This window comes from Molothrus aeneus, chromosome 32, assembly GCF_037042795.1.
Source record: "Molothrus aeneus isolate 106 chromosome 32, BPBGC_Maene_1.0, whole genome shotgun sequence".
Lineage (NCBI taxonomy): Eukaryota > Metazoa > Chordata > Aves > Passeriformes > Icteridae > Molothrus > Molothrus aeneus.
The window spans coordinates 2,629,695-2,648,986 of record NC_089677.1 but is presented as its reverse complement, the minus strand read 5'-3'; the positions used below and the strand labels follow the sequence as shown (position 1 = coordinate 2,648,986).

Genomic DNA, 19,292 nt, shown 5'->3' with positions numbered 1-19,292 from the left:
CTTTTTCTTCCCTCCACCCTCCCTTAAAGAAAGTTACGTGTCTTCCCTTCTGTGTGACTAATGATAGCACCAGAAGGATAGTTTATTATGGGTCAATTGCAGCCAAACAAACCAAGAACAAGAGCAATTTAGGTTGCTGTGCCTTTCTTTGTTCCCCTTGAATTCAACAGTTGCTGAAGACATTTCCTTTAAGAAGGAGCACAATTTCTTTTGCATGATACATGCATGTGTACTGGGGGTTGGAGGTGATAGGGAAGGGATGGGCCGTGGCAAACTGAATGAGAATATGGTAAAGGCTATTTCCATCAGGCACTTTTGCAGTTTTCATGTGGATTGCTTCACTAGGCAGCTGCACTCCTTGCTGGGATGTACTTAACATTCATTTCATCAGTTCTCTCTCCCAGCAGTGAGAACTTAACTGTGAACTGGCAGGCACGTGGATATTCAGAGCTTTGTACGTGTGTCCCTTCTGTCATTCCCATTGTCATGATACATTTTGTAGGTTGTTCTCTGTGACCCTGTTCCAGTGGAAGACTTCATTGCCCCCCTAGCTGGACTACTTCTATTATTGTAGTTTTATGCTTTTACTATATGGCCAGAAGAATCAAGATTTTATCTGTAAGGTGCAAAGTCCAATTATTTTCACTCTCCAGAAAAATCCAAATCAGGTTATAGGATTCTGCTTGAGACATTGGTGGTTGCATAAATTTAAACAATTCCTTTTCTTCACAAACAAGGATATTAGAGTGGTTTAGCAGAAGATGAGGTAGGATAAGGAGGGAAAAATTAATATGGCATGCCTGAGGAATAGGGAAATGCATATTTGATAGAAGCCAGGGTGCTCAAAGAAAAGAGGAAATGAGAGAACCTAAGGGAAAAATTAAATTTGAGAGGAGCTGGGAAACTGGGAAAGGATTGAGGGGTGATCAAGCAAGACACAAGAGAAATGGGAGGTTGTTTGAACATCAGGCAAGAGAAGGGAAACACTAAAGAACAAAGCAAAAGTAGGAAAATAAAATAGGACAGATAAAGTTTAGGGAGATAATGAAGACCTAAGGAATAGCATGAATGAAATTTTGCCTCTAGTAAAGTTACTTGAAATCTTATTATGTAACTTTTATTAGAGTCAGCACCCCACCCAGAAGTGGATCAGCATGGAGGCCAAATACGGATCCAGCTGGGACAGGGATGTGCACAAAGGATAAACAGAGCTTGATTAGAAAAGGCTTAGATGTTCCCATTGGGAAAACTCAGGGATACAGGAGAAGCAGACAAAGAAAATATACAGAAGGAAGACTTAAATAGAAGAAAACTTGAAGCTGGCCATAAGCATGGTTATTATTTCTTTGGAATATTTGTATATCCAGGAATCACAGTCATGAATCAGAAGCCTGTGACCATAGACACGTATAGGCACAGAACCACAACAAAAGAAAGTATTAGCTGCATCAGATTCATTTATCCTCCCACATCCTACTCGGCTTTCTCTGGCAAACATTCCAAGCACAATGGCTAAATTAGAAACATGGCAATTTTTGAAACAAAAAGATGTCTTTATAGTAGTTTTCCATATTCCCTCAACAGCACACATGTATTTGTATTATAAATGCTAAAAAGCAGTCCATGCCAATTAGCTGGGACAGGTAAATGCTGCAGGAGTGAAAACATAGCAATATATTTCCAACCCTTGAGTCAAATTCTGCTGCAGATATGGGAAAGCATAATAAAATAAATTAAAAAACCAAGGGAATGGACTTGTTGAGTTCTAGTTTCTACTCTGCTAATATTTTGACAGCTATAATAAGTTAATGCAGTTTTTCTTTAGGCAAACATTTAGACACTTGAGAGTTGCATATTTTTTGTTCTGTCTCAAAAATTGCATATTGTTTTGTCAGGCCATATGCAATTTTTTTATTTTTTTTTTTTAATTAGAAATATAATCTGTGCACAAGATTTCCTGGGAGAAACAAGTGCTATTCACAATAGGGCACTTTGTATTTTGAAGGATTAGGCATAACATTTCTAATCAAATATCTTCTGAGCCAGAGAACCAGGCTATAAACTATCAAAAAGGCTCCTTGCTTCTTCTCAGGAAATAAGGGGGTAGCAGTTGAGGAATGACAATATATTCCAGGGAAAATGGAAAAAACTTACCATCAAAAATGTCCACCATTCTGAAGAATGCCAAGGATAGAGAGGACTTGCCACTACCAGTGCGACCACAGATCCCAACCTGCAAAAAATGGATGGTGTCACTTACTCACAGAGTACTTACTCACTTACTCCTTACTTACACCTGCAGTTCTTTTGGGAAAGCTGCACTGGATTGTGCTGCTGATAAGTAGAAAGGTCCTTCCCAAAGGCAGGTGGTACACCAGGGAAAACACAAAACAGCACAGCAAGCATATTCCCCTTTTCCACCCCTCATCACGAGGACTTGTCCTGGGGGCATTTCAGCATTTTGACATGGATGCCAATGACACTCTGTACTGAAATGTGAGATACTCTTGTGTTTTTACACAGTTCAGTCTGATATCCTTCTAATTTATCTGCCATTTAGACTTACTTTTAAGCAAGGAAAATGGACTTGGAAAGACATGGGATATCCAGAAGAAAAATTGCTCCCAGCCAAGAATAAGCTTTTATCAGTGTAAGTTTTTGATCTGTGCCCAGGGACCTCAGAGAGGACTGTAAATGTATATCTCTGATAATGCAAGTTGTTAATCTTGTTCTTCTGGCACTTCAGAAAGGAAAGCTCAGTAATGAAGAATCTGCACCAGAATGGGGATGATAGGCAATTGCTGGACATGGTACCTTTTGTCCTGGTTTGATATAGGCCTTCACATGCTTCAGAACAGGCTTCAGGTTGTTTTCATAACGAACACACAAATTTTCAATCTTGATTTCCCCCTCCTGGGGCCAGTCTTTAGGGACTTGAGAGGGATCTGAAATAGTTACAGAAAAAACAAACTGAAAGGAGTGCTGCCAGAGGGTCACCCTTTACAACAGTCACCTTTCCCCCTTTCTCCTGCCCGGGCACCTTCCTTTAAGCCACTGGAGGTACAGAGCTCCAGTTCCCTGCCAAAGGGAGGCTGAGCTGGGAACTGCCCGGCAGGCACTTGGCTTCCATATCTCCACACGCAGGGAGAGAGGGCAGATACTGAAGTGTCTCTTGGCACTGCAAGAGGGAGAAGCCAAAGGAGCAGAGAACACGGTGTCAGGGCAGCGTTAGCGTGGCCTTGGGTCAGTGACCGGCGCAGGAAGGGCAGCTTGAGGAAGGAAGTTGTTACTGCCACACAGCATGAGCTGTTGACATTATCACAGCTCTTGTTTCATCCTAATTTGTGAATACACAGCAGGTTTTGTCTCTGGACTAAGGAGCTTGGCTTTCCAGGGAAGCTTCTTGACCTATGAGCCATTTCTTGCATTTCAACCACTTCTGAAATAGTAATCAAGGCCAATTTGAAGTGTGTGGAGCACAAATTCCAATGTGCAGCTCAGAGAAGAGTTGCTGAGGTCTGCTTGGCAACGTACCCCTATCTTTAGTCCCCATCTGCTAGAAAGATCAGAGATTTTGAAGCATGTAACTTTTCTAATTTTTATCCTTATTTTTGTTTTCTAAATAACTTACATGGATGTTTTGCTGATCTCGTCTGTAACTGTGGTATTTTTGATTGTACTACAGAGTCCTGCTCTGTCTCCCTGGCATTTGATAGGATTTTTTTTCACGTTGACCAATGTGAACAACATATTTTCATAGCTTCTCTTAGCTATCCTTGTCACTCACACCAGTGGCAGCTCCTACACCTCAGTGAGAACAGATTTTGGCCAGAGAGGTGTGTACATTTTGCATGACCAAGTCTACCGTTCTTTCACATTACCGTGTAAAGCCCCAAAAAGATTAGGAACAATACCCAGGTAGCCTTCATAGTTCTCCGACTCCATGTTCAGGAAGCTGTGTACTTTTTTCACTGCACCCATCTGCACTTCCAGATCAGCCAGATTCCTCACTACCCAGTTCAGGTAGTTGGTTATCTGCATCACAAAATGAAAACAAGGACAGGGTTCAGCCTTCTTTCTGTTCATCTACCTATCTGGAAATAAAGGTTGGATACATTTGTGAAAATCCTTGGCCTGATTTAACACAGTGGGTCTCTTTAACATTACAGCAGTTCAAGACTCAGTGCAACAGCATCAAATCCATAAGAAGCCAGTCATACTCCAACACAATTAGCCCTAAGACAGCAATTTGGTGCTTGGTATTCTCAACCTTGTTTTTTGAAGGTTGAAGTATGGAAAAGTTGTACCTAAATTCTGACTGATGGAGGGAATCTCTTGTTTTCAACATCTAATAATCAGCACTGAAAGGTGTCTTCTTTAAGCACACAAACAGAAAAAAAATCAGAATTGAAAGTGCTGTTTGGAAATATTTTCTACTATGTATATTCTAATCTTTCAAAAACTGCAACTAAAGATTAAGAAAGTTCACTATTTGCAAATATATTGAAAAGATTTTATGATAATTTCATTTCTACATATTTAGATAATCCATTTCCCTCTGTGGAAAATATGAGAAATTTTTAGCATAGAAATATATGAGGGAAAAAAAGTGTTATCAGTTCAGCAATATTTCCTTCCTGGTTTTTATTCTCATTTGTAATGAAAAGGATTTTATCAATAGTTAAATCAATAGTAAAGGTATTACTTTTAGTTGATAATAGTTGATTATTAGTTCTCTAACAGTACTCAGTAGCTTAGAAAAACTCTTTTCTAGGCAGGACTTACTGTTTAAGGTTGAAAATTGTAAATCTGTTTCCTAAGTCTGTATTTAGGTGCTTCTGTAGAAAAGAAGAACTGATCTTATTAGGAAGAGTTGACTGACAAGAATCTTTAAAACTTGAGATATTTTATGTACCTGAATGAAATTTTAGAAACTTAAAAATAAAAACACCCTATGCACAAACGTATCCAGAGAAAGGCTTTGCCATTTTTTCTGGTGAGTGCCAAATAAGGCTTTTATTAAGAATAAATCACCCAGTCTCACTTTTTTACCACTAACCTAATATTGATGCAGTAATCAAACAGTAAATAATTTTCAATGAGATTCAGCAAAAATTGTGGTTAATTTAGAGGACTTGGCTGCTTGCTTTATCCTTAAGATAGAGTTCTTGATGGGGTATTCTCTCCTTTATGTTCAGATACCTGCTTATTTGGTGTCCAGCTTTTAAGTTAGGAAGTTACAGAAATGGGAAAGTTTGCAGATAAGCAAAACACTATGAAACACCATTGCTGCTTGCAATGGCAGGCTGCTATCCTAGATCTGACAGATTTGATAACACAACCTGGCACCCAAAACTCTGCCCATTACCTCAGGCTTCATCACAGTTGTGCAAAGGAGTTGGCAGGGTTTATAAAAGAGGAGAGAATAAATTCAGGATGTCCACTGTAAACACAACCGCAGCACAAACAGTTTGTTCTCATCTAGGTCCAAATATCAGCCTTCTCTCAGCTGCAAAGAATAATTATTTAAAAAAAACCAAACTATGCCAGGCGAGACAGGTAATGATCCAGCTGCCTTCAAAAGTTCATCAGGGTTATTGTGGGCAGGAGGGAGACAGGTGATCACTTGGTGCCTAAAGCTCTTCTTCACCTGTTGTGCCAGACTTCAGCACATGCCTGTTTCACACCAATGAACTGTTTGCAAACACAGGGCTAAAAACAAAGAAGCCAAGGATGATGCAGACATCCTGACGCTTCTAGATCCCTGCTAATGAAGCAGCATTACCAGGAATATTTTCAGAGTAAATCTGAAGCCCTGGGATTGATTTTCAGTTGTTGACAGATTCTCACACTGTTGCAACAGCAGCACAGAGGGGATCTAAGGTCTCCCTAAGGCAGCTGCTGAGGACTTTCTGTTGTGGCCATGGGCTCACCAGCATTTACGTGCAAAGCCAGATCTCAGGGTTAGACCCACACCTTTATCCTTTCCTCATACCAGTACTTCAAATCAGACAGATTTTTGCCATGCCAGTCATGGTTTCAAAAGTTCTTCCTGCCACTATCATCATCCTGCCTTTGTCCCCACTCTCATGGTTCATTCAGTAATATTTTGTCCCAACTCTTGTGCTTAATTCATGAATACTTCTCTCCATGGTGATTGTCATTCACTCTGTGCTCATGATGAATACTCAGCCTCTCTTGCAGCCAGGTACACTAAAATACTGTTCCTTCTCACTGCTAATGACAATGACAGAGTGAACCAGCTACTGGACCACCACAACCTTGTCATCCTTAAGTCCATCTCCTCTGCATGCCTACTGCTACCTGGCATGATGAACCATGCCCACAAATGTCCCAATCCCCAAATCCATTCATAATTGCATGGACTATCTTGGGAATCTCAGTAATTTCCCTCCAAGGGCAAAACCAATAATTCTGTTTCTTCAGCAATTATTTTATTTGGTCTTTGGTTAAAGATTACCCAGATGATGACAATCAGTATTTCCTGGCAGGTTTTGCCATGTAGAGGTGGAAACAGTGCTGTGTTGTACAAAACAGAGTGCACAGCAGGTCCTCTTACGCATTTTTAATTTTCCTGCTCCACTTGGGAGCACGCAGGGCCTGGGAATGGTTGTGTTTTCTTAATTGGCTCATAAAATCTGAAACAAGTCCAAGTTGTCCTGAACTCTCTCAACTTTGGCTTGAGTCCATTATTTGCAGGACTCTTTTTTTTTCAAGATTAAGAAAGCTGGGAGATGACAGTGTAACATAAAAATGTTATAAAATTAATATGTTGGTCTGGAAGTTCTTACACTTGGCCTTGGCACGTACCGTCAGAGCATACAGGAGACCCAGCCCCACAAACCCCGAGTGTGGCCCTTCAGTGATGGAAGTGACAGCAGCAGTCAGGACAATACAGGCACCCAGATAATCCTGGAAGGAGAGACAGGGGGACAAAAAGGGAAAAATGCAGCAACCAGAACATTTCTTTACCTGTGGAGCAGTTCTGCTTTCCTAAGAATTATTTATATAATTACATGTAGCCCTTAATTTTGGTTTGTTTTTTTCCCCTGGAAGAGGTCATGGTTGTGATGCTCAAACTGAAATACTCAAAGCAACTTGCTGAACACTAATGAAATAGGCCAGTAAGTGCTGCAAATTCATTTGGGCTAAGGCATCCCATTGTGTCAACCCCATAAACAGCAGGGATCAAAAACTCTAATAAGCATATTAAAAAAATCATGAGAAGGATATAACAGTGACACCTCTAATTCCCACCACTAAAACAAATCAATTCCACTCTCTGCACTCTCCTTCAGGTCTTCTCAACTATGGATCTGCCTCCTCAAAAAAGGAAGTATCACTGACTTCACAAAGTCCAGGAAGGCTTTTGGTAGAATTTATACATGTCATGCACATGTTTTATTGGCAGAAGCTTTGCAAGAGCTGCAACCCATTTTCTTGATGTTTACCTCAGGTTTGAAGCATATGCCACATGTCATCTTGTGGAGTCAAGGTGCTGATTAATGGGATATAGTTGGTATTCCCACTCTCCCACTGCTGCCTGCATTACATTTACTTTGGATCACATTTTCTATTAATTTTTTCCTCCTGCCTGATGATATCGTGTCAGGAATCTTTCCTTCTGAGATTTGAAATGAGGTCTGCCTAGTTCATCTGTCTAAGAAATTATGAGCAGATTACAGACTCAAATTTTAGGGGAGAATGGATTCAAACTGACAGAGGGGGGAATTAGATTTGCTATGAGGAAGAAATTCTTCCCTGTGAGGGTGGTGAGACCCTGGCATAGGCTGACCAGAGAAGCTGTGGCTGCCTCATCTCTAGAAGGCCAGGCTGGATGGAGAACTGAGAAACCTGGGATAGTGGAAGGTGTCCCTGCCCATGGCAGGGGTTGGAACTGGATGGGCTCTAAGTTCCCTCCCAGCCCAAATCATTCTGTGATTCTGGGATTCTGTGACACACACCTATGGAGCATAATGGTCTTGAGTCTCCATCATCTGCTAGGACAGGACTTAACAGCTGCTATTAAATCTCACAAAGTTTTTAGTGGTCTTAGTTCCACTGTGCCATTAGGCAGAGCTAGATGAACTATTCCTTGGCAAGACCACATTATTTCTAATGCTCTCATGAGGCAAAGTGTATTCTTGGACCAAATTCATTCTGCATGTAAGCAAGTCTAAGTCTGTGAGACATTAACAGGCTTCTTCCAGGATTGGCTGTTGCCCTGTTATTTATCTGTCTTAGATTTGGAAGCAATTTCAGCTGATCTTGGATGCTGTAAGAAGCGGAAAGCTTAGAGCACAAGGGAAAGCTTTGCCATCATAAAAAACGGAGAATAACTTCATTGCTCCAACAGGAAAAGAAGGTGAGTATGCAGCCTTTGATGTGAGGATTAACCATGCCTGTTGCTATTTATGTCCAGCAGAATCAGGCCACTGCTCTGTTTATTCACTGCTCTGTTTCAGATGAATAAGGGAATCACAGTTACTTTGCTTGCTTCTTCTTGCCTTGCAGATCAGGAAAGTCCCTCGCAGAGAGCCCCACAAAACCCAGGAGCCTACGTCAGTGTCATTGGCTGCATTGTGCCCTGCTGTCATTTTCTTTCTGGAGTCTAGTAATGCTATCTTTCATGATATCAAACAATAAAACCACAAACAGTATGGCCCTGCAAGGGTTTAGCTTACAGCTGTGGGATTAACCCTGCTGCTGGAGAGATACTTCAAGACCTGGGAGATCAGTATGTCTAAAACAGCCCTGGCAGAAGGATGGCACAGTTCATAAAGCCACTGAAAAGCCATGCTCTGCCTTGAAAGTAGTTCCTGCTGTGGCAGGTCTGTGGATGCTGCACAGTAGTAGAGAAAGTCTTGTTTGAAGTTATGTAAATGTTTGTTCTCGCACTCCCTTCAGACGCGAGACAGCACAGCAGCAGAAGATGAGGCAGACTTGTATTTTCTTACTCCTGGCCAAGAAAGCTGAAAAAACCCTCTGGGTTTAACATAACAATCCTGATCTATTTTAAGGAACTGTGTGTATAATCTCCTCGTGAGATTAATACTCGTTATTATCTTCTCTGCATCAGGCAAAGTCTCTGTTTGCTTCCAAGGTTTCAAAACCATGGCTGGGACAAAACTGAACGTACCGTCCTGACCTCCAGCCATCTGTTGGCAGCTGACAGAAATAAGTAGGCAATGTTGTTCGTGTCCGTCAGCTCCAGCATACGTTGTTTAAATCTGGCTTCGTGCCTGCCGGGACCAAAGTTGTTACATTACAACACATTATGCACTCACACACAAAAGGGTAAAGCCTTAACTCTGCTCTGCCTTCCCTTTCCCCAGCCCAAAACTTTTTGCCCTTCTGTTTTTGCCAAAGTTTGGGTTAAAAGCTCTTCCCTAAGAACGCACATCTGCTGCCACAGCTCCCCAGAGCCAGAGCGACACGTGGAGTTGGGATTTGTTTGACAAGCAATTCTGTTGGACTAGGGTTTGAACCAGAGACTGTCCCCTCAAAGAAATTGCAATGCCGGGGTGCTGGGACAGGTTTTGTTTCCTAGAGCTGATCCACCTTTTATAGCTGTGGATTGTAGTCCACTCCTCCCACAGGTGAGTGCTGCTGTGGCCCCTCAGCTCCTCCTCACAGGCCACTTGCAAGGGCAGAGGGCTCACCTGTCCGCTGAAGTCTGATTTCAGAAGTTACCTGGCCAGCTGCAGGGCTCTTCAACAGGGGTGACATCCCTAAAGTTTCAACTAATATGGATGTAGACTGATCTGTAAATCAGACCTTTCAGATACTCAGCTCAGCTGTTTTCTCAGCCAGTCACACTTTGCCTAAACAACTGGGAAAGTACAATCAGGGAGAGCTATAGATCACCTCTAAATTAGAAAAATGAGTGGTGTTACCTCCACTGCCGCTTGTTCCTCTCTCCCCCACACAATGCCCATCACATTTAAAAAACAGTGCAAGGATGCCAGAGCACTGAAGAGCCGAGGTACATTTGGGAGGGCAGGGAGAAATCTCTATTGGTGCTAGTGTATTAAATTCATGGTGCCTTGCACAGTCAGATGGAAACCATTTTGTTTGAAATCATAGTCAGTGAATAGTCTGGTGAATACCCTCACTTGATTAAACTAGCTGAACTTCAGTCAGCAGCTCAGTGTGTGTTTTATCTTCCATTTCAAAGTCTCAGGGCACCTCTAATGTCTGTTTTTCCAGAAAATTCCTTTTTTTCCTGCTATTTCCTGCTGATATTTTATTTCCCTCTGCACAGCTTGTAAACAGGACAAGCAACCTCCCCAGAACAACTGGTAACAGTTACGATGCAATGTGGGGAGGAACAAGGATGCACTGACTACTCTGCTCATCTGCTTCCCTGGCAGCAAAACTCCTGCTCTCCTAATGGAAAATCTGACATGCTCAATCTGTACTTTCATCCACGTTCAGCTCATCTTCTGGGCACTTTCAGACTTTTATCCTGTCAGATGACGAACAGCAAAGGTCACTGAGATTGCTCTCTGATCCAACTGTATTGCTTTGTGGTAAGTTATGTGAGGAGCTGCTCAGTTTTATCCTGGAACATACTGAACCTAAACTGCAGAGAATGAGTAACAGCACCAGCAGTAAAAAGAAACTTGCAGACAATAAATGCAGGAGACTTCAGGTTTGGTGGGCAGCGGAGCACAGGCAGGGAAATGAAATGGCTTTGATTAGCGCCAGCAATCCTGAAAAACTCAATTGTTGTGGTGCCCTCGGGTGCCTTTTGCTCTCTGCCATCCAAGCCCACATTACCTTTTTGTGCGGCAAAAAAAGAGTTTAACCACTCAGAAAGTGGTAAGCTCCTTCAGCTTCCTCAGGAGATAACCTCAGGTTCATAACCTTCCTCAGGTGATGAAAGGCCACTCTGAACCTCTTGAGAAGTACTCAGCATACATCAGCATCAGGCCCTAATGATGACTTCCCGTTTCAATACATCATTCTGTTGATAAAGCTAATTAAAGCATTTCCTGTTGACCACTGGCTCACACCTGTACAACATAACAGTGGTTTTGCTTGTTCTTCCACAGGCCTTACTGCAACACTCTGTGCTAACAGCTGAGGTTTGAAAGCTTAGCTTGATGTGAGGAAACAGCCTGAAGCTGATTAAATAGGTGTGGAAATGTCATTGCAGTGGGATCTGCTCTGGTTTGGAATTCTGCATAGTGCAGAATGGGTGCAGGGTGCACTTACTGGGAAAAAAACCTCAATCTGGCACTTTGACAGTCATCCCCACAACGGAGTGAACATAGGAGAGTTTGGCCTATATTTCAGGTAGAAGAGAGAAAATGTATGCATGGAAAGCTGGCAAAACTCTCTGGATCTTACAGAATTGATTTCTCAGTTTTGATTAACAAAGTCAGGTTTTACAATATTAAAATCAAGTTCTGTTCTGCTGCAGTTTTCTTGGAAACTCTCTCAAGTTGCACACTGCCTTGCAGCTGGAGAGCACCATATAAGCGCCATAATACTCCTTGCTTGGGTAGTGGGTTAAACACAGAACAGATTCAGGGACACTTGGATATAGCAGGGGGTTTGAAGGGGCAGTGCCTCTGCCTGCCTGGCAAAACAGAGCTCCCTGCTGTTCAAGTTAAAGGCATGTTAAAATAGATTCATTAAAAATTTAAATATCATATCCTAAAAATATAATAATCTTTAATTGAGTGGAACACCAATACACGTGTTACTGAAAATATGCAAAATGTTTAAGAGGCAAAGCAACACACAAAAAATAAAAAGCATTATCTTTTTTCTAAATAGCTTAATAAAGTTCTTCAAATTCAACAGTTTGCCCTCAGACATGCTCCAAGGAAGCTGAACAGGCTAGCCTGACCCTCAAGCCTCCCTCTAATAATTTGTTTTACAAATTTTACCCAAATGCTCTGATGGTGGTAAGGCCTTCAGCTGTCTCAGAGAAGTGACACAGCAGAGGGAGCTGGGTGCTGTCATCAAGTTCCTGGAGGTCCCTGGGAGTACAAAAAACAACAGATGCCCATTACAATGCAAACATTTCTGTCTGTAGAAATTTTGCTGCACAGCAGACAAGAACAGACATTTTCTGTATTGCACATATTCTTTTCAGGATCACACAAAATTTCTATAGTACAGAAAGACACTGGCATGGGAATATAACATTCCTTTTTTTTTTTTTTTGCCACAGGAGCCTTTGAATCATCTCCCTGCTGCCCTCTCCATTTACTTTTGGTCACTTTAAGCTTCTATTTGCCCCCCAGGGATTATGACATTATCATGTCTCTCCTGGATAAAAACGTGCTATCCATTTTAGACAGATCCTCATTACATTTTATTCTCACAGATTCTGATATATTAATAAAATTAAATTAAATTAAAAACCATTGATTTTAAATTTTTTAGCATGTTATTTGTGAATCTTAGATCAGGTATGTAATAGGGTCTGTGTATCAGGAAGTTTATATATTTTATGACAACAGCTGGCCTAACAAAAAAGCTGTATTTCCACATAAACCTGCCCTCATTTTCCATATCTGGAAGTGCCACAACATGCTGAAAGTAAAATATTTCAGATGATAGCAGATCTTCTCTTTGTGCTGTTAACATTGGTTGTAGCAGAGACAGCACTGACAGAGAAATAATATGAGTGATAAATTTCCCAAATTACTCAGCAATGACACTTCCAAGACCTGCATGGAGCAACAATATTTAAGTCCAAAAAGTTCCAGTCTTTTAAAAGAGGAACATTTTCCAAACCACAGAAAAAAAAATGCATCTTTCTGTAACATTCTGCCATTGGCATAGCAGCCAGTTGTACAAACAGAAGAAAGTCCAGCTCATTAGACATTAAAACTTGTTATCAAAAGCCTACAAATTTTGCTCACTGTATTAGATAGGCTAGGAGAAGCAACTGCTTGATGTTGCTGAATGTTGCAGTGTGCAAAATTGAATTTGCTGCTGGTGTTTTGATGGTAAATATCTTTCAAATTTATGATGGAAAATACATAGAAGTTTTTGAAAGATGTAATGGAAAATACAACAAAGAGTCAAAGTGCTGCAAGAAATATTGTAAATATTTGCATTTCTAAAAATTATTGAGGCTTATATGCCTGCAAAGGACTGCATGCAAGTGAGTTACAAATACTGGCTGAAGCTATTCCGTCATCCTTCATTTCCCAAGACTAACTTTTAGGGAAATAAAGTGGATGTTTTCATTTCTATTGTCCATCAAAAGAACACGAGTCACATCTCAAGTGATTTAAAAGACTTTAATTTAACAGAATAATTTGAGAGTGAGAACCAGGTCTCCTGATTTGTCAGCCACCTTGAGATCTGGTGTACTGCCACACACATCTTCATTTTGGAGGTTTGGTGGGACAAGAACAAGGGTTCTGAAAAATCTCACAGAAATTAGGCAACTTATTTCAGATTTAAACATTTCTGCTTTGTGAATTCTGATTACAGAGTTTTCTTCTAAATAAATCTTGGAAGATTCTGTCTGATAACAAAAGACTAAGGGATTGAATTTAAGAAAAAACTGGCTTCCTGAAGATGTATTATGAAATTATAGAATAAATTTAGCACCAGAAGCACGATTCTCATTTTGCTGAAAAAACTGTACTCTTTACACCCAGCTAAGCCACCCTGAATATGGAACACTCTACAGTGGAAATTACTTTCTGTGGAGATTTTTTCCCCTAATATGAAGGAAAAACCATGATTGCTGTTAATCCAGAGAATTATTTTCTGTTCTCTACTAATGCTCAAATGTCAAGGAGGAGTTTTGACCAGATGCAAACTCAGCTGATTAACAAACTTCATGTTCATCTCACTCTAGAGCCAAAAAAATGCATTCAGTTGGTGTTACTTCCCCAAATACTCCATTTATAGCCAGGTCAGTTAGAAATATTCCCCAGTGCATGTCTCAAACTCGTGCATCAGGATCAAAAGCAGGATGCCAGGGTCATTTTCCCCTTTTTTAGCTTCTACAAGCTCACATTCCATCACAGTTCTTATGTACAATATTTCATGGAGGAAACTTTCAGGACAGTTCTTTAATACATACTTGGAAGCAACCCTGAAGTATTTCTGGATGAAATAAAATGCTATGCCCAGGGGCACAAGGGCCACAAGGAACCATGGAGTGGCATAGGAGATCATCCCAATGGCTGACAGGCACAGCAAGGTGGATCTGGTCAGAGACTCCAGTGTGGGAGGGATGTGCTAGAGGGAAGTGAAAAACATCCATGAAGAAAAAAATCCTGGTAGCACCACTATACACCTTTTCCTATCAGAAAAGTGAAATAATACCACTAGATACTCATTGATGTTCTCCTAATATCAAGAGTCTTTCTGTTTCTATGGGTCTCGTAGCCAAATGTACAGGAGTTAAAAAATGAATCAGTAGGTTTTTGTTTTCTAAAGGTCAGAGTTTTAAAGATCATGGGGAAATAGGAGCCATTTCCACCTCATTTATATATCAGGCAAGGAGGAGAAAATTGTTCTTGATATGCCAGATATTTAAAGTAGAATGCTCTGTCTCAGAGTCTCATAATTTTTATTCCATATTCCCATCAACCTTACATTCAGGATTATTGTTCATCCAAAAATTTTAATGCACAGTCATAGTGAAAGCTCTTCCTCTCCCTGGATGCTTTAAATCCACAAGTTCTGCCAGCCATGGTGGAACATTTATTTTTCACACCTACTCCCATATATTCAAAGTTCTTATATTTTACTGTGTTTCCTGTTTCGAGTCCAAAATCTGATGTTTTCTTAATCCAGATCTTCCAACAGAATCAACCACTCTGCATATGAAGAAATTAAGAGCCACAACTTCCCACTGTGTTTATTTTAAAGGTTACTTGCCCTCATTACTACAAATGTGTGTACTTTTTGAGTGTCCCTATTATCATTCCCAGAGCCTGGTTTTGCTATGCCTTTCTCTACTGAATATTTAGTACATCATCTCATTCAGATCTACACGAAAATTTGCAGAGTCAGGATAATAGAATGTATTGCTACAGCTACCTGATCAATGATATTTGTATCAGCAGAGAAGCGATTCAGAATTAGCCCCAGCGGAGTCATGTCGAAGAACCTGTTGGACAAATTAAAACCAAAAAGTAACCTGTAGAGGAATTCCAGGTTTGGATTTAAAGTCCAGTCAGACAGAACACAGAGCTGTGTACAGCCATTGTCTAAAACAAAGCAATAGATATGAATAACATGCCAGATCATCTTATCTGCATCTTGACTGTCTAAATGCTTCTTTTGGCACTTTCCCCTGAAAAAAAAATTGTCTCCTCTTCCACAAACCTGCTGTCTTGTGTCCTGATCTTTCCTTCTTGCTCCATCAGGATTTAAGATCTCTTCCAAAGATCACAGCCTGTTCTTGGCTGCTGCTCAGCCTCCTTCTTATGGGCACTGACCCCAGATGTTTCATGGAAGAACTGTGATAAATTTATTTGTTATTCAGGGATCCTTTGGCCATTCTGCTGCCTGTGAGACCCTGGGTATTGTGCACAGAAGAAGCCTTGGTGCCCACATGGTTTGACACCATGGCCATTGCTCAGAGCTGGAGCTGGGTGCCCTGGAGCCTGAATTGCCCTCAGAGCTGTCCTTGAGCTCCAACCCTGAAGGGGTGCCAGCTTTCTGAAACATTTCAGCCAGATAAAAAACAGGGGCAAAATTTCACATGTTCTCTCATGGAATGTTTCCCCCTCTGCCATGGTTATCTCACTAATTATTTTCCCTTTCTGAGGCCTTGAAGGAAACAGGTCAAATTCAAGAGCTTTTCCTGGGGGTACCCTTGCAGCTACAAAGAGGACAGGTTTTGACCACGTGGCTTTCCAGGGACATCATTTTTCCTGTACCTGATTGGTCCAAGGATGATCTTGTTGAGGAGATTGTGGTGCAGGTTCTTGGCTGCTGTGAGGCCCATCCACTCCACAGTCAGGGATGTGATGAGGCAAAGGACAATCCCAGCTCCAGAGAGGATGCTGAAGACAGCTACATGATATGTCTAATGGAATGACAAATACATCAATCCTAGAAATAAACACCCATTTTTCTTTTCTGCTAGGAAGTTCCCAAGGTACCTGGTGCCCATCAGCAACTATATCCTATCTCTTGTATTACATAATTATATATAATCTTTGGGAAACAAAAGAAATATGATGGAACTGCAGTGATGGAACTGCAATTCACTAAGTCCACATAATTAAAAGTTCTGGCAGGTCTAAGATCCCTCACTCTATTCTACCCCTCAAGACCTTGAAATGGTAGCTCTTAGAGCTGTGAAGACTGATAATGTGGACAAAAAGAAAGGATCGTTAGCCAAGAAACAGGGAAACCGAGTAGAACCTCTCAAGAATTAAGGCATTTGAGAGATGTTGGAAAGTTCCACTTTAGTAAGTTCAAGCATTATGAAATTCACAGGGCAAATCCTAAACTGATCTGCCAGGGTTATAGCACATTTAAACCTTCTGAAAGTCTAGTAAGTGGATTCCATGAGATATTGTACTTGAGTCAAATTTACGGCTATAAGCAGATTGTACTTTAGCAGAACAATTGAAGACTTCCTTCCTACTTAGGAAAGCGGGGTCATTGACTTAGAAGACCAGTTGTAAAGTCCAGATGGAAAAGTTTAGTATAAGGCTCCTTACTTTGAAAGGTCAGTTATTTTTCTACCCTCAAGTATTATTCTGTTTGAGTTCTGAATTGTCAAAATTATTGATAAAATTTGAATTGCCTTATTTTAACATTAAGAATCCATTCATCCTGTGTAATAATCTACCTGTGATTTCAATCCAGCTGGCTTCTAGATGAAAAGCAAAAAATTACTTTAGAACATGTTTTTTTTCATTTTTTTCCCTGTCAGGCTCCAATATCTGGCTCACCTTCTCTTTGCTCTTGTCCTCATCAGCATTCCTGGCTTCGTTTGCATTGTCCATGGATGTCCATGTGGCAAGCCAGTAATCTATGGCCACAATAACTGAGTGTTTCAACAGCTTGGAGAAAATCATCAGAAAGAGCAAGAAAAATCCTCCAGAGGTTAGATATCTCCAACAGGTTTTCCATGGCATCTTTGTCCTGAGCCTCAAGACAGTTGACATGTTATCATCTTCATCTTCTTCCTCTTCTTCCTCTGTGACTCAGACATTTGATCAAGTTAGCATGGATTCAATAATAACTATACCTTGTTTTACTGGATTTGTTGGGCATTTTTTCTTCTGCTTTGAATTTAAATTTTAAAGTCAAAATTCAATTTGTCATTTAAGAACAGTGAACACTTCAGACATATTTTCATAAGACTTCCCCTGTGATCTTTAGCTATTCTATAGTTTGCCAGTCTTTGACTTGTCACAGTTTTGTTAAGAAAAAGTTTTTATAAACCAAGTCTTTACTACTTATTATTTGGAGCAGAGACCAGGCCTTTCCCAACCTGTTCATCAGCTTTTATTATACAGTCAGAAGAGCAATTTGGAAGATTTTAGAAAAGCCTCCAAACTTTTACATCCAGACTCTTCATCATCTGTTTGCATGAACAACTTCCATTTTCCCTTCAGTCAATAGTACTAAAATGATAATTGATCACGTGCTATTGAAACACAAATGGTGGAAGACTTCTGCTGTAGAAAAAAAAATATTTCAGAGATGTATAAGCAGGAAATTTAATTTTTTTTTTTATCACAGATAATAAGAATATATATCTCACAGCCCTGCAGGAGGGAAATTTCCCCAAGGACAGGAAATGTTCACATGCTCTTGACAGCTACCATATTTTTTTTCCTTTACAATTTCTGATGTTGTTGTACTTCTGTCTCATCCCACAATAACTCCAGGCACTGTGAGTTAGCAAAGACATTAACTTGTTTTGACACATCCTTATCTCTGCATGATGTTTAGGGAAATATATGGAGAATCCCTTGAACGAGTCCTATTGTAAACAGGTCAAAATGTTGGACTTTCCACTATTATTACGAAGTGTCATCAATAGAGTTACACTTTGCTGCTAAGAACTGCCAGCTATTAAAGTGGAAAGGCAATGAAAAATGGTGTTAAATAAAGTGAAATTGTAAAACAAACCTTCATCTTCATCTTCCAGTTGTGACTTGGATTCTCTGGGGTACATCGCCCTTCTAAGGGTTTTTCTCTCAAGAGTTGTCTGGTCAGCTTCCATATCCTGGAATAATTAGGTTATAATCATTATTATTATTATTATTTATTAATAATAGATTTAATTCATTTGAAAGATCATTTATTAATTTGAGAGCTTAGCTGTTCAACAATTGTAGTAGTAGTTACAGTAATCTCAAAGAGACTTTATATGGATCATTTAACTTACAGAATGGAAAAAACACAGTATTTTTCGATTTAAACTTCAGAGAATTCAACTTTGCCCACTTCTTTCCCTCTCTCTGCCATTCTTTCATTCTCTCTCCTCTGGAATGAAAAAAACTTCAAAAATAGTCTTTAGAGAATCCTAAATGTTCGTGGCAATAACAGAATAAAAGGATAAGAGATACCATAGGAAGTTTCTGGGTCCTACCCTTGCCCCACCAAAGGATCAGTTGTGCACCACATTTCCAAGGGTTTCTTGGCTAAGATGTGCTTACAAACCATCCATGATGGATATAACACACGCTTCCTGGACAATCTATTCCAGCCCCTAAAACTCCTTACAGGTCATGTGGTTTTGCCCTAAAGTCAAGTTGAAAATGTGCTTCGGACATGGTTTGGGTTTCTTTGAAATTGAATGACAAATATTTCTTTGCAGAAAAGTCATCCTTGCCTAAATGCTCTACTTACCTTTTCCAACTCTTGATCTTGGCGATTCATCAGAGTTTTCCAGTGTTCATATAGCTCAACATCCTTGTTTTGGATATCCTTTAGTGTCCCTTCTCTAAGCACCATTCCATCCTTCATTGCTATGATCTAGGGGAGAAAGCACCCAGCACTCCACAACACAGATACCATAATCACTGACCTAGGTCCTACAAGATATGTCTCATCATTAGTGACAATACCATTATGCAAATTTCTGTCTTCATTTTATTCAATATTTTGTTGATAACTTCTTAAGTTTGCTGGCACAGCTCATAAACTGAAACTTGTATAAGTCACGCTTTCCTGCACATCAGACAGGAAAAAGCATTGAAAAGAAGGGATAGACAGTTACAATTAAAACAAATTCTCCAGGCCTTTCAATGAACAAAAAAACCTCTACTTAAATAATGTAAAAATAAAATAGTTCTTCCACTATAAAA

At 40.2% G+C, this 19,292-nt stretch overlaps 1 protein-coding gene across 1 annotated transcript in view; it reads right to left on the bottom strand.

Moving 5' to 3' along the window:
* ABCC9 (ATP binding cassette subfamily C member 9) overlaps positions 1 to 19,292 on the bottom strand; it is a 62,236-nt gene that overhangs the window by 6,090 nt on the left and 36,854 nt on the right. The window contains exons 21-32 of the mRNA XM_066568431.1: positions 18,835 to 18,960; positions 18,112 to 18,208; positions 16,923 to 17,170; positions 15,897 to 16,045; positions 15,052 to 15,121; positions 14,087 to 14,244; positions 11,922 to 12,014; positions 9,161 to 9,263; positions 6,832 to 6,933; positions 3,915 to 4,035; positions 2,815 to 2,945; positions 2,155 to 2,233 (exon numbers count right to left, since the gene is read on the bottom strand). Of these exons, the coding sequence (XP_066424528.1) occupies positions 2,155 to 2,233; positions 2,815 to 2,945; positions 3,915 to 4,035; positions 6,832 to 6,933; positions 9,161 to 9,263; positions 11,922 to 12,014; positions 14,087 to 14,244; positions 15,052 to 15,121; positions 15,897 to 16,045; positions 16,923 to 17,170; positions 18,112 to 18,208; positions 18,835 to 18,960 (1,477 nt within the window). The remainder of the gene's footprint in view (positions 1 to 2,154; positions 2,234 to 2,814; positions 2,946 to 3,914; positions 4,036 to 6,831; positions 6,934 to 9,160; positions 9,264 to 11,921; positions 12,015 to 14,086; positions 14,245 to 15,051; positions 15,122 to 15,896; positions 16,046 to 16,922; positions 17,171 to 18,111; positions 18,209 to 18,834; positions 18,961 to 19,292) is intronic.